A 15,399-nucleotide genomic window follows, 5' to 3' on the forward strand; every position below is an offset into this window, starting at 1 on the left:
CTGTCTCTTTGTATTTTTATTTTACATACATACATACATACACACACACACACACACACACACACACTCACTCACACAGACTCACAGTATCTACAAATACTCATTTTTGTTGGAATATTATATCACTTTCCAAACACTCACTTTAGTGTTTGTTTAACAGTCCACTGGATAGAACTAGCTCAGTTTTCTATTTTAAGCACTAGTATAAGCATCTTTTGGCAAGTTTCAAAAATAGCACTAATAGTAAATGTGATATATATTAAAGAGTAGGCTAAATTTTTAGTTACTAATGGGTACATGACACATTCTCTTGATTTTCCTAAATATTTTTAATTATAATATATTTAGGAAAAAACATCTGTTCAAAGCTTCAGTGGAGGAAAGACTTTCTCCATGGTTTAAGGTATATTTACATGTAGACCAAGACCTTGCAAAGCCGAGTAACTAGTAATTAGCATGGTGGAATGGTTTGAAATGAGAGTGCAGCTCTCAATAGGTAGCAAACAAAACACAGTCCTTTAAAGACAAAACATGGACTTTAACTGAGAAGAAGAGAGATTCAGAATCAGAATGGAATAAGGACAACAGAATTTAAGATGCTGATATTCTAAACCCAGATTTTATCATTAAGAATTGTAAAAAAAACCTGACAGAATATTTTTATACATTAACTCCAAAGCTTCAATTCATTTACCCAAATGAATTACAATAATCCTGCCCACTGTGCCAGCTCATGCCAGTGAATAAAATGTTCTGCTTTGCAATGTTGTAAGCTATAACACACAGTATCTGCAGCTCCCATGCTGGCAATAAGCTATTCGACATAAATTAAGGAAGCGTCTTCAATTTACATTAAATTTTGAAGGCAATAAAAGTATTAAAATACTAATTAGTTTCAAGATATGTTGCTTTAAAGTCTGTCAGAAAAAAACATTAAAAAGACATTTAAATTTAATTTAGATTATATGCATAATGAGACAATGAAAAACACCATTTTAACACTCTGATGTAAATAATATCTGAGAGAAATTACAATCCAATTCTATGTAGAAAAGTAAAACAACACCACAAAAATGTTTCCAATGATGTAATGAGTACTTAGAAGCTTGTACTGCACTGTCAGCTTATAGAGTTTGGGGCACACCTGATAACACAAGCAAGAACAAAACACACAAAGACAGAAACAGTCCACAAGTTACGACTTTAAAATTATATACTACTCAGAATAATGCAGCAGAGTACGAAAAAGGATGCAAACACTAGCCAAAATAATACACAAATCAGACAAAGTAAAATGAAAAAATACTATGCAAACTAAAAAAGTAATCAGACATAAATCCTAAATAGGGAAGGCTATACCATATAAGCAACAAGTACTTCTGGTGGACACTGATGAGAAGAGGCTGGAAAGGCAGCTCAGCAGTTAGGAGCACTTGCTGGGCAATGTGAGGACAGGAGTGTGGACCTCAGCCCTTACATAGAGTGCGTGCTTATAGCCCAAGTCTCAACGTGGATGGAGACAAGAGGACAGTTGAGTTTGGCTGACCTTCACCTAGCTGAGCAAACAGGAGGCCCGGGATCATTGAAGGATGCTGTTACAGAAGAATAGATGGAGGCCTATAAAGGACATCTGACACACAGGTGTGTACATGAACATATATACAGATGCAAACAAATGAATAAAATCACAAATATTTTTAATTTATAACTAAGATGACAAATTAAAAAGCTAGAGCTGGAAGCTTCACCACATCTCTTATAAAACAGCAGAGTAAGACTCAGATGAGTCGTTATAGAAAAGCTAATACTATGAATGATAAAGACCAAACTTTATTTTAGAATGCTCCACTCAATTAGGCTTCAGCCTTCAGCTTTCTTTGTTTGTCTCTGTTCTGCACAGCTCAGTTTTAACAAGAATCTTGCTTACACAGTTTTGAGGCTCTCTCATCTTAAGATGCTCATGACCCCTGGACTGCCTTATGACCTCTGCCACTGGGTTCAACCAGAATTCCCTGTACACTCATGGCCTTTCATCCAGTGCTTCTGCCCCTTACCTGTAGCTCCCCTTGTCCTTGCTCTATTTGAATGGAGCACCTTCCCTTTCCCCCCTATTGCAAAGGCTTCTGGATAAAAATTATTAGCAACTTACTGTCCAGTTGTCTTTTTGGAATACGGCCATGGTTTGAATCTAAAATATCCCTGTAAAGGCAAATGTACTACGGGTTTGGGTTGCCACACAATGGACTCTAAGAGGTGAGTGAATCATGAGGAATCTTAGAAGAAGGGCCTGAATGGAGAAAGGAGGTCACGCAGGCCTGGCCTGGAAGGGTCCGTCCTGTCCCTAGGCTTTTCCTCTCCCTGTCTGTGCTTCCCTGCTGCCATCAGGTTAGCAGCTACGCTCTAGCATGCTCTTCTGTCACCAAGCTCTATCTCCCTCCAGCAAGGGTGCCAGTGACTGACCTGAAGACATGAGTCAAAACAAATCTTTCTTTGTCCCCCCCCACCCCTACCCCCCCACTTAGGTATTTTTTGTAACAGTGACAAAGCAAAAAACAAAAACAAACTTTATAGAATCTTTTCAAGTACATACAGCAAATTTTATTCTGGTCAACCAAACAGGCCTGAATACATCTGTCAGAACTAAAATCACAAAACAGGCATTATTTTGCAGCTAAAATAAACTAAAAATCAGTCACAGGAAAATCCTTTAACAAATCCATGATTCAAAAAAGAAGTTAAGACTTAAATCTTAAAACTTTCAAATAAAAATGGTAAGATGATGTGTTAAAGTTTGTTAGATGTACTTAGTACATCAGTCTGAGAGAAAGGAAGATTATCATCCATACTGGAGCCTCCAACAACAACAAAGAGATCTAGGTGTCTCCTTAGCAAGGCCACAGTGGATGCCTAAAACCACATACAGTACTGAACATCGTAAATATTGTGTTTTACTATACATACTTAGTTGTGATGAACTTAAGCACATTCAATTCAGAGACTTACATTAAAATATTAACAGAACTAGTAATAATACAAATTAATCAGAATTATGAGGTTATTCTACAACTTCTAATTTATTAAACCAGAATAATCCCTAAATGCACTCTAATATTTGTCCTTACACTCACAGATAAAACAATTCTCAACCTTATCAAGGAAACTTCTCTTTGCAACACAGACCAGTACAGAAAACCACGCCTCATCAAAATACAAAGTTGCTGAGCCCAGTCTCAACAGGTACACCTAGCCACAAAACAACTCCCGCCCCTAAGGCTCAGGGATTACTGGGGAAGTAGGGGAGGAAAGATTGTAAGAGCCAGAGAAACAGGAAGTTTGCTGTGAGATTGTGTCTCCTAGAAATGTCAGAAGAGGCATCAAGTCTCACCCAAAACGGCGGCCTAAACATGACCCCAACAAGGATGACACCAGTAGACCAGCTAATATGGATGAGGTGAGAGAGAACTCAAGAGGCTTTAACACTAGACAAAGAACTACAGGCAACTAAGGAATGTGAGAGTGGGAGGAACAGCACTCCCCTGGGAAAAGCCCGCCAATACCCAATACCAAACGGAAACACACGCAAGCAAGTAACATTATACAGACTGAGCAGTTGTATCTGCATGCACGCATCTCTGTGTGTGTGTGTGTGTGTGTGTGTGTGTGTGTGTGTGTGTGTGTGTGTGCATGCGTGCGTGTGTAATAAAAGAAAAAGAGGTCATAAATTTGAAAGAGAGCTGGATTGAGGGTACGGGAAGATTTGGAAGGAGAGAAATGGGGAAATAATGTAATGCTATTATAATTTTTCAAATTTTTCTTCTTTATTTGAGACAGGGTTTCTCTGTGTAGCCTTGGATGTCCTGGACCCGCTCTGTAGACCAGGCTGGCCTCAAAATCACAGAGATCTGCCTTCAGAGTGCTGGGATTACAGGCACGGAAATAACCTTTAAATTATTTTTAGAGGTTATATTAATGCATGAATTATTTCTTACATTTTCCACTTAATATTTTCTTATGTTAATCTCAGGTAACACACTTTATAAAATAAAATTATAGATAAAGTTATCAGGGGACTGTCTTTTGTTTGTTTCGTTTTACAAGACAGAGTTTCTCTGTGTAGCCATGGCTTTCCTGGACTCACTTTGTAGACCAGGCTGGCCTCAAACTCACAGTGATCCGCCTGCCTCTGCCTCCTAAGTGCTGGAATTAAAGGCATTTGACACCACACCCAAATGGGGACTTTCATATTTTAAAAACCTCAGGTTATATAATACAGTTTATATAATAATAAACTCTTCTTTAAAAATAATCAATCAATACTAGCTCAGTAACAAGACAAAAACCCATAAGAGTATGTATCTACTGACAAGATAAAATTCATAATATAAAAGGCCTAATAAAGAAAATTTGGACCCAGGGATTACAAAATCTCTTAAATAGTCTTAATTGTCTGGCCATCTTCCTTGGGAGAATCTCTGCTGGATCTGCAGCCTGCTATTCAGCTGTATACAGTTATCACTCCTGGAGCCTTGGACTCTTCCGCCTGGAGCTACATTGTGCTTTCTGACACTGCAGATGTTTCTCACTGCTTTGGCTTTTTTGTTTGTTTGTTTAAGGTTTTTTAATTAAATATTTTTTATTTTTTACATATACATTTATATTATTACACATATATACAATAAACTACCTACAGCAAGAAGAACCATGAAACAATCAGGAATTATATAAATGTTACATCCTTAGTGTTTTTGGCTATTTGTATTTGACAGCCTTGAAGAAAACATCTTTCCTATCTCGGTGCATCTAAAATTCTGAATGTAAATCATTATCTATCATATCTCGTCACTATTAATTAAAACATCTATCTAGACCTAAAAAGCCAAGACTGGGTAAACAAGTCCTCAATAGTTCCTGCCTCACAAATGTTTACTGCTTTTTTTTTTTTTTTTTTTTTTTTAAGAACAGAGCTCCCAGAATTTTCAGGGACCTTCACTGTCTAGAGATGTCTTTACTCTGTACCCATCCTCCACCTTTCACTGGTTCTTGACTTTCTGCTATAGGCTTGGGGTCTGAAAAGTCTTGTCCTTCAAAACTTTCAAATGAAGGCAACATTGTATTTCAGCAGTTCGCTTCTTTTGTTTTGATAACCCATCTTTATGTTTTCTCTGAAAACATCCAGGGCATTTTTTTTTCATCCTTGATGTTAACAACTTTCCTAAGTATGTGTCAGTGCTAAGGTTTCTCTTGTTTTAACCAGGAAAAGGAGACAGGATACAGTACAACTAGTTTTCGATGAAACTTACTTGTGTGAAAAGTTTGCCTAAAAAACTTTAAACTAAACATCTATACTTTATAAAAAACTATGCCATTGAGAGGGAGGGGAGGGACCCAAAACATAGACTACAGTTTTAAATGTGCAAATTCGTTGAGTCCACAGTTCTATTTGGTGAAATCTAACCTCTTGCAAAAGGTAGAATGAATATATACAAGAATGGGGGATAACAATTGGGACGTAATCTGAGTAAATTATTTTAAAAAGAATATAAACTCCAGTGCTGTTTACAATACTAAAAAAAAATTAAGAGTATAAGCACATACCAGTGCCCATGTACGAGATAGATAAAGGATGCTATAGTCTTTATGGTAAGCAGAAAAAGAATGCTAAACATATATAACTTCCAAAATAACAGAGTTCAAAAAGTACAATAAAAAATATAAATGGAGCTGGGCATGGTGGAGCATGCTTGTAATCTCAGGACTTGGGGAGGAAGAGCTCTGTGACCAGCCAGCCAAACACTGCCTCAGCAGGGGAGAGGGGGGGAAGGGTGTGTGTGTGTGTGTGTGTGTGTGTGTGTGTGTGTGTGTGTACATACATTGAATTTCAAAATATCCAGTTGTGGAGTTGGAGAGATGGCTCAGCTTCAAGAGCAAGGGCTGCTGGGCTGCTCTTTCTGGGAACCAGTACAATTCCCAGCAACCATACCGTGGCTTCACAACAGTCTTAGCTCCAGTTCAGGCGGATCCAATGGCTTCCTCTGGCCTCTGCAGGCACTAGGCTTGTGCACACTATACAGACAGGCATACATGCAAACCATCCACACATGAAATAATTTTAAGATGCTTTAAACACATCTAGTTATACACAAGGGAACCAAAAGATGGCTGACAGAACTACATCAAAATAGAAAAAAAAAAAAAGGAACAAATTGGAAAAGACTCAAGAAACGGGATAACTGGCTGGGACGGTGGCACATGACTTTATTCCCAGAACTTGGGAGGCAAAGGTAGGCAGATGACTGAAGGCTTAAGGCCAATCTAGTCTACATAGCCGGTTCCAGGACACTCAGGGCTTTGGGACTATGCAGAGAAACAGTGTCTCGAAAAACAAGCAAGAATAAAAAGAAGCACAACAACAAAATTAGCATGGTGCCATCCAGACTAGTTCCTAGAATACAAAAAACAAAAAAACAAAAAAACCTAAAACAGACAAACTAACAAAACACGTACAAATATAAAATTATATCTAGACATAACCTGTAATTTAATAGTTTTATTCATTGATTACAATTGTACTTAGTCGATGTATTCAGTTTATATAAGAGTTATTTAGTGAAGTACATTATTTGTACATTATAATCATTGTCATAACATTAAAAGTATTATACATGGAATACAGAATCCTAGAAAGATCTTCTTTGATATATGATGAGCTACATCCTATAAATATATATATAATACACCTAAGCCATCAAATGCCTGAGCTGAACACAATGTACCAAAGACCCCCAGTTGTTGGTTCTCCTGATAACACCTAGGAGTGTCCCTGCCCAGTGTCATGAGTGACACTATCTTACCCTATCTATCTACCCCTAGCCTAAATAAGGATTACAAATACAAATTTGAGATGTCATTTTTATTGACTACCTATCAGTTTCTCGTCATCCCAATGCTCCCCTCCCCAAAAAAAAAAACTTAAGGTGAAAGCTTCTAACTCAGAGACAGTATATACTATTTTTTTCCAACTTCTCAACAAGACAGACTATTTCAAAATAAAAAGTTGTTTTTTGTTTTTTTTTTAATTAGACAAGGCCAGCCAGAGCAACACAGGGTGACCTTGTTTCTTTAATGACAACAAGAAAAGACAGCAGGCATGGTAGTGTACACCTGTAATCCCACAGATAACTCTCCAGGGTCAGCAACAGAAGAGTCAAGGACATCCTCAGCTACTTAGCTAGAGGCCAGAGAGCAGGAGACCCTACCTCAAAAAAATAAAAAATAAAAAATAAAAAAATAAAAAAATAAAGAGTGAAAGAGAGACTAAAATGTAGCTCTGTTTTTAAACTCTCACGAACAGCTATTTTTTTCACTGTTTTTCTGAATTTAACAAGTAATACATTTGTTACTTATTGCTGCCTAGCAGGTTATCACATTAGAATTCATTTTTAAAGTGCTTGTATAAACCCTTATTGTGTCAGAAGGTGTGGCCTATCTTAAATCTGTGTTTGCTTAGTAGTCAAAGGAGTCTGAAATACTAAAATAGACCTCTATTACACTGATAGAATACCCCAAACCTCTCCTCTGCGTACTCCTAAAAATGAATTAAGTTCACTTCTAAAAACACCTGCAAGTGTTAACTGAGATAATACTCAAGGGAAAGTTTTCCTGGTACTGAGTACACAGCAGGATGTCCAGAATAAGAAAAGATAAACCCCACAGATTGTTAAAGACTGTTAAAAAAAAAAAAAGCAGCCGCCCACCAGGATGGGTGAATCATCACAGTTAAGCACTAGAGCCCAAAGCATTGCTTATAAAATTTAATAGCACACATATGTTCAATCCAGAGGATAAAAATGCAGTCAGGCCATGTCATGCTCTGAGAGCAGCGATGTACCTTGAAGAGTACCGCAGGAGTACATCTTACTTTACTCACTTGTAGTCAGTGTTCAGGACTGTCTAGGCATGGGCCTGTGCTACAGAATATAAAAGAAAACATGTGTCGCTTTCTTTTTCATTTCCCTTTTGTTCTTCAATTGTAAAGGTAGAATAAGAACAGTTATGAAAAAGTCTCATTATCACTGAGGTAAAACCAGCAAACAACAAAGGACAGCACACATCAAAGAGATTTGAATCCAAACCCAAACATGGTAACACATTCTCCTTAATGCTGTTATGTATCTTTCTCAGTTACTGGTTGTCCACCCCCAACCTAAAAAATAAGCAGCCATTTTTTTAATATAGCAGGGCCTGGCAAACTATATTCCACAGGCCAAATTTTGCCCAGGTACTCACCCAAAATAACTAAGTAGGAAGCCACGAGGCAGTAATGGCCCCACTACCATAGATTTCCATGTAAATAAACTCAAATCCAATAGTTACTATTGGAAAGCGGCACAAGTGGGGTTTTCTGGGATGCAAATACTATTATGCTGCAATAATAATAATAATAATAATAATAATAATAATAATAATAATAATAATAATAAATGCAAAATAAAAATGTGGGTATTTTGCCTGCGTCTATGTCTTGACACCACAAGCATATACAGAGCATATGAGCATGTTGAGAGGGCTGAAGGGGGCGTCAGATTTCATGGGACTGGAGTTAAACATGGTTGTACACACCATGTAGGTACCTGGAATAAAACTGGCCCTGTGCTCTTAACTGCTGATCTATCTATCTCTCCATCCCTTGTTATGTTCTTTCTTTATCTTGATACTAAAGGAGTATACATATTTCATGAAAATTCAGTAAGTTGTACACATGACTTAAGCATGCTTCTATATGTTTATTAAACTTTCAAAGCTACCACACAAAGATTATTTTATACGATGTGCCTTTGAAGAAAAATTGTGTACATCTCCTATTCATATTTGTTTAGCCATTATTACTTTTATCTAATGAAACAATTCATGCTATTTCACTTTTACAAAGTTAGCCCCAATTAATTTTATTGGTATACTATAACATAGGAAGTGATCTAGTTTGGTTTCTGTAGCTTTGACAAATACCATGACCGAAAGAAACTGGAGGGAGGTTAGGTGGTCCATCACCCAGGGAACCTACCAAAGGAGCTTAAGGATAGAACCTTGAAGCCGGAACTGGGACAGAGACCAGGGAGTAATCCTGCTTACTGGCTTGCTTGGCTTACTTTCTTATACAACTAAGGACCACCTGCTCAGGGGAGATAAAATCCACATTGATCTGGGCCCTCCCACATTTATCATTTAAAAAAAAAAGTTCACAATATGATGAAAGCAAGTCCTCCTTCTCAAGTCACTCTCGGTTGTGGCAAGTTGATAATGAATAACCAGTATGTAATGGTAGCCTACGTAATGACTATGTAACTGTTATTTTACGTGAGGTCCATCCCAGATCTGAAGAAGAAACTTTGGTAAGTAACTCGTGGTAGGGGTTATACCTGTCTACACCATTGGGAATTAACTCACATAAAAATGCACCAAAAAGCCCATCCAAAGGCCTGTTATCTTAGAAACAGGTGTTTTGTTGGTGGCGGTGGTTTGGTTTGGTTGTTATTGTTTTGTTTTCTTTTATCACCCCCCCCCTCCCTTTTCTATCCTGCAGCTAGATCTTGTAGTTTATCCAGCTTGAAGTGTTTCGCCAATACCATTGGGTTGTGTCATCCTCCAGTTAGAAAAGCCTGCTCTTAGATGCAGCCGTATCTTACTACAGTAGGCTCCTCCGTGCGTGGGGAGCCACACTAGATTTGTGCCTGGACTTTCAAGGGTGAGAACTGTTAAGTGTCCCCCAAGGGCACAGAGTGGATCCACGGTCCAGCCAGGACGAATCCCTAACTCGCCAAGACTTAGAGGGAAAAAAAAAAAAAAAAAAGAGCCTACACTTCTGAATCAGCAGTGTTCAGCCTCTTAACTTTGGAAAGTCACCACGCCGAAACCTGGCAGAGAAAAAAAGCGGTGTGTCACCTGAGGACACCGCGTCGCGGGCCATCGAGGGTGGCCGGCACTTTCGCGGCCAGTTCTGCGCAGCGCTCCGGCATCCCCCGGGGGAGGGGGGGCTGCGGCCGGAAGTCCCCAGCTGGCTGCAGCCCACCCTGAGGTTCCCTCCCCTCCCCCCTCCCCTCCCGGTCCACGCCGTTACCTGAGGAGCCCGTGGTCCTTCAGCGCCCACTCCGCTCGCGCAGTTTCTCGGGCCCGAGGAGGAGCCGGCCACCGAGGCAGCCAATCGCCGCGAGCCGGCTGCGCGCGCTCCGGAGTGGCCGAGAGGGGCGGGGCGGGCGAGAGGGAGCGCGCCGCACGCGCGCGGGGGCCCACGGGGACGAGGCTGCGCGCACCGGGCATGCGCGAGCCCGCTGGCCGCAGCGGGGCGGGGCTTCCGGCGACCCTGAGGAGGACCTGCGGAGTGCTTAGAGGCGCTGGGGAGGAATGTGGGCCAGACCCAGATCACGTTCTGTGGGAGGGGCCGACTAACTTAGTCACCTTAGAGGAGGGGGAAACTTGGGGTTCATGGGCTCCGCCTCCCCACTAGAAACTTCACTGCAGAGAACTGTGGTTTCCTTCTCGGGGACAGAGTGCGAACAGGATGAAAGGTGAGGCGAAGTGAGCCAGAGTGAGACCTAGCTTTGGCCAAAGGTTTCAGAAAAGCCTTAAAACTGGTGACATTTACTTCAGGACTAGAAAGGGTATACTCTAAAATATGGGCATTTTCCAAATGTTCAGTCTCAGAATTTAAAAGAAAAACCTGAACTCCAGAGGATTTTTTTTTTTTTTTTTTTTTTTTTTTTTGCAGAGTATAGGAGTAACATGGAACTTTATTGGCCCTGATACAACTGGAAATGATTCTTTTTTTTTTTTCTTGGTCCTTTTACAGGGAACGAAGGTATCCCTATGCTGCCCAATCCAATATAGACCTTCTGCCTCCCACCTTATCCTTGTTGCTGGGACTACAGGCTACCGATACTCTAGCAGCTTAGTATTGAACTTTTAAGGTCACTTTAACTTACGCTGTTTAGTGTCCTCTGGCTGTTTACGGAGTACATACTACATGCAAAGTACTCTTCTGGATACTGGGATAATAGTATTGTCGATAATAATAGTTTTTTACAGCCCGCGCAGAGAATAAACATGAAGTGGTGCTGTGGAGTCCGCTTAAATCCAACATAACTCAACCACCAGGTCAATGCAGATGACAAAAATATATTGTAATCAAGCCGCTACTGATCGATCAGGGCTGCAGAACAGACTCAGGAGGTGAACTACTACGCTGAAGGGATGTTATACAGCATATTTAAAGGATGAAAGCCTAAAAGGAGGTGGAGCAGGGTGGAGTGGAGCATTATCTAATCATATTTTGACGTAAGGAGTTGAACAAGGCAGTTTCCATCTATCAGGATAGGAGTTGGTTCCTGGGCCTGGCAACATGAGCTTAGCTTGACCCTGCCAGCAAGAAACAAAAGAAGATGTTTAGCTATTAGAAAGCTCCAAGCTCCCGTAGTGCCTGGGACCTTGAACTTAATTTCTCCCCATGATTAAATGGAGTCTGAAAACTAAATGTTACTGCTTAGAATAAATTTCTTTTGCTTGCTCCCAACAGTGAAGTCCACCAAAGTTAGTGGACAAAGTTGGTGAAAGAAACTTACTACTAAGTGCCAAAAGGGTGTAAAGTATGATAAAAGTATGAGAGGACTGGATGCAAATTATTGGGGATAAATAGGGTAAAATATTCAAAAAAAGCTTCATTATTTATATAACCAATGACCAATATTCTGAAGTAGATTGTGATAGATTCAACCTTAAAATAATTCTTAATTTTATTTATTGCTTTACATTATTGAGAGTTGAATCATATTTTTATTAACACAAAATACCATTTAAAAATAGGGTTATGAGGCTGGAGAGATGGCTCAGAGGTTGGGAGCACTGACTGTTCTTCCAGCGCTCAATTCCCAGCAACCACATGGTGGCTCACAACCATCTATAATGTGATCTGATGCCCTCTCCAGGCATGCAGGCAGAGAAATGTATACATAATAATAAATAGATCTTTTTAAAAACAGAGTTATGATGGTCCACCTCTGTAACTCTAATTATTGAGGAGCAATTTAAGGACAGAGGAGGAAAAGATATGCTAAGATACTGAGACTCAGGTATATGTGGTGCAAACTGAAAAGTCTTATAGCCCAGGAGAACTGTATTTTTCTTCTGCCTTTTTCATTCTCTGTTACTCCTTGGTCCAACTCCAGTACTTTATTTAAAGTGAAATTCAGTTTTTTTCATTACAGATTACATCATGATTTCCTCATCTTTTACAATCAATAGAGCCTTTAAAAATCAAGAGAGCAAGAAAACAATCTAACAAAGAAATAAAAGCAGTTCTGTATAGCCTACAATAAGGCATAAGCAAAAATCAATCAATACTCAAACAGTGGTAAACATGACCTGATTATTATTTCTTAAACAATACTTGGGAAAGTTTAATCATACAATATCCCAGGCTGAAGCCATTGTGTTTACATGATTATCGTATCAGCATAGCTTGAACTAAATATTCTTAACATAAAGAAGACTTGACTTTATTTCCAGTCTCAAACCAACAGGTGTACTATCCAAGCTGAGGCTAACTGCCAAGGGGTCCTCTATTGTAAAATATCAGAGAAGCAAGATGGCCCAAGTCCACCTTCTATTGCTATCAAAGCATATTCTAAAGACACAAGTTTTATTTTTCTACAGCTAACAATATCTAACAGGTACTGTTATATCAAAGTCCTAATTTCCTTTTCAAGAAGTTTCTGCCTGGCTCCTCACTGTCAGAGCCAAAACTCTATTCTTGTCTTGAGCCTTTGGCCAGATGCCTTTTTTTAACATTCTCTGTGGGAAAAATTTTTCCTGTGTAAATTTCATTAGGGCTAAGAAATAGAGAGAAAGGCAGTTTTAGGAGAAAAATCAGATTTCAAAGTAGTTTTTAGGGAAAATTACACCTGGCCCACACATATTATTTAAGGGCAGTGGTGATCAGCCTGAGCTCTTTGGAACTTTGTCAAGTGAAGCCTCTACAATTTGTCCTCATGTCTGTGACAGAAAGTATCCACCTGACAAAAAAATAAAAGTACAAATTCAGTGTTACCTCATACCTCAGTCAGTAAAAATTCCAAAGGTTTTCTTCATAGACGTAGAAAACAATCCTAAAAATTTTATAGAATGACAGTAGACCAAAGATAATCAAAAATAATCCTGAACAAAATAAGACTTCAAGAACTATCATCATACCTGATTTCAATTTGTGCTACATAGCAATAGTAATGAAAACAGTCTGATATTGATACTAAACAGAGATATCAATGGAATAGAATTGAGTATGCAGATATGAATCCAAGCAATTCCACTGTAATAGTTGGTTTCGGTTATTAACTTTACACAAGCCTGGAGTTACCTGGCTAGAGGGAACCTGAACTGAAGAATAGCTTTGATCATGTTGTCCTGTGGCCATTTAACTGAGACATTATCTTAATTGCTAACTGATATAAAGGACCTCAGCTGACTGTGGGTGGTGCCATTTCTAAGCCTGTGGACTTAAACTGTATAAGAAAGCTACCTAAGCAAGACATTAAGCAGTGTTTCTCTACGGCTTCTGCTTCAAGCCTTCAGTGTTGGACTAGAAGCTGAAATAAATACCCTGTCTTTCCCAGGTTGCTTTTGTTCATGGTATTTATCACAGCAATCAAAAGAAAACAAGGACAGAAATCTACCTGGTTTTTTTTTTTTTGACAAAGATGCCAAAAATATATATTCAAGAAAATACTTTGAAAATTGAATATCAGCATGTGGAAGAGGGAAACTAGATCTTTATCCTTCTTCCTGCACAAAACTCAGCTCTGAACAGATCAAGGAAGGACCTCAACATAAGGCTTGAGACTGAGAAACTACTAGAGAAAAAAGGTAAGAAGCACCTACCCTTAAACACACAGTTAAGGACTTTCTGAGGCACTGTGGTAGTCTAGAGAAACAGGACCAACAATCACCAAGTCGAATCTCATAAAACCAAAAGGCTTTTGAACAGCAGACCAAAGAAGACTGAAGAGGGAGGCCACATAATGGTGGAAAGTCTTTTTTTTTTTTTTTTTTTGGTTTTTCGAGACAGGGTCTCTCTGTGTAGCCTTGGCTGTCCTAGACTCACTTTGTAGACCAGGCTGACCTCGAACTCACAGCGATCCGCCTGCCTCTGCCTCCCGAGTGCTGGGATTAAAGGCGTGCGCCACCACCGCCCGGCCCAATGGTGGAAAGTCTTTAACACCTATACATTTGACATAGTATTGGTCCCTAGAATATATAAAGAACTCAAACTAAGTATCAAAAAAAAAAACACTCCAATTTAGAAATGAGCAGTGGGACAGAACAAAAAGTTCTCGAAAGAAGAAATACAAACAGCTAATAAACACTGAGAAGCGTATTCAACATCATTAGCCATCAGGGAAATGCATATTACAACTTTTCCCAATATTTCACCTCATCTCAGTCAGCATGGCCATCATCAAGAAAAGAAATGATAGCAAATGTTGGCATAAATATTCAGAAAGGGGTTGTAGCCACTTTGGAAATTAACATGGGGGCTTCTTAAAAATCTATAGGCAGAACTACCATATGACTTATCAGTAGAACTCAAGGGACAGTGGACTCTTCTTCAGAGCTCATCAATGTTCACTTCAGCTCTGTTCATAATAGCTAGGAAGTGGAGAGGCCTAGATAGTACCAACAGATGAATAAATACAATGGGATTTTATTCAGTTGTAAAAAAAAAAAAAATCATAAAATTGCAAGAAAATGAGTGGAGCTGAATAAGGAAATCCTGAGTGAGGTAACCATGTCCAGAAACTCGAAGACTGCATATTCTTATATGTGGGTCATAGATTGCAGTTTTTAAACTTGCTTGTTTAAATTGAAATGTCAAAAAAACCTGGAAGCAAGAATGGGGAAAAAAGAAAAAAAGAAAAGAAAAGAATGGCAAGGGGATCATGAGCAAAGAGAGGAGTAGTGAGTATTTGGAATTTTGGTTTCTTTAAAAAAAAACACAGAAATAGCTGGAGAAATGGTTCAGCAGGTAAGAGGTCCTGAGTTCAATTCCCAGCAACCACATGGTGGCTCACAACCATCTGTAATAGCATTGTATGCCTGCTTCTGATGTGCATGAAGACAGCATACTCATATGTATACATAAAATAAGTAAATCTTTTTTAAAAGGAAGAAAACAAATAAAAATACAGTTATAGTATAAGAACATGTTTTCATTTTAATCCAAGGTGTGTGGATATGGAGCTAAACTATGGTTTGCCTCATCCTCTAGCAGGAGCAAGGAGGGAATGTGAGGTGTGCTCAGGGTTAAATATGGGGGAGGGGTGAGAGAGAAGGTAGGCTATTTGGGAATAATGAAAA

General features: G+C 39.1%; 2 protein-coding genes across 9 annotated transcripts in view; one reads left to right on the plus strand and one right to left on the minus strand.

Annotated features, from left to right (window-relative positions):
- Positions 1-10,329, minus strand: part of MIPOL1 (mirror-image polydactyly 1) — a 264,768-nt gene extending 254,439 nt beyond the window's left edge. For 2 of the 5 annotated variants that reach the window (XM_084791658.1, XM_084791651.1), the window contains exon 1: positions 10,115-10,285. Coding sequence is in view for 1 of the 5 variants with exons in the window: in XM_084791654.1 (XP_084647780.1) it covers positions 10,115-10,314 (200 nt within the window). In the remaining 4 variants the exon portion in view is untranslated. Of the gene's footprint in view, positions 1-10,114 lie in introns of all 5 variants that reach the window. The other 3 variants (XM_084791654.1, XM_084791653.1, XM_084791655.1) reach the window with 3 other exon arrangements.
- Positions 10,330-10,381: 52 nt separating this feature from the next.
- SLC25A21 (solute carrier family 25 member 21) overlaps positions 10,382-15,399 on the plus strand; it is a 502,852-nt gene continuing 497,834 nt past the window's right edge. The window contains exons 1-3 of one of the 4 annotated variants that reach the window (XM_084791663.1): positions 10,471-10,562; positions 12,255-12,400; positions 13,659-13,908. Coding sequence is in view for 2 of the 4 variants with exons in the window: in XM_084791665.1 (XP_084647791.1) it covers positions 10,480-10,562 (83 nt within the window). In the remaining 2 variants the exon portion in view is untranslated. Of the gene's footprint in view, positions 10,563-12,254; positions 12,401-13,658; positions 13,909-15,399 lie in introns of all 4 variants that reach the window. The other 3 variants (XM_084791664.1, XM_084791665.1, XM_084791661.1) reach the window with 3 other exon arrangements.

This window comes from Acomys minous, assembly GCF_964271855.1.
Source record: "Acomys minous genome assembly, chromosome: 8".
NCBI lineage: Eukaryota > Metazoa > Chordata > Mammalia > Rodentia > Muridae > Acomys > Acomys minous.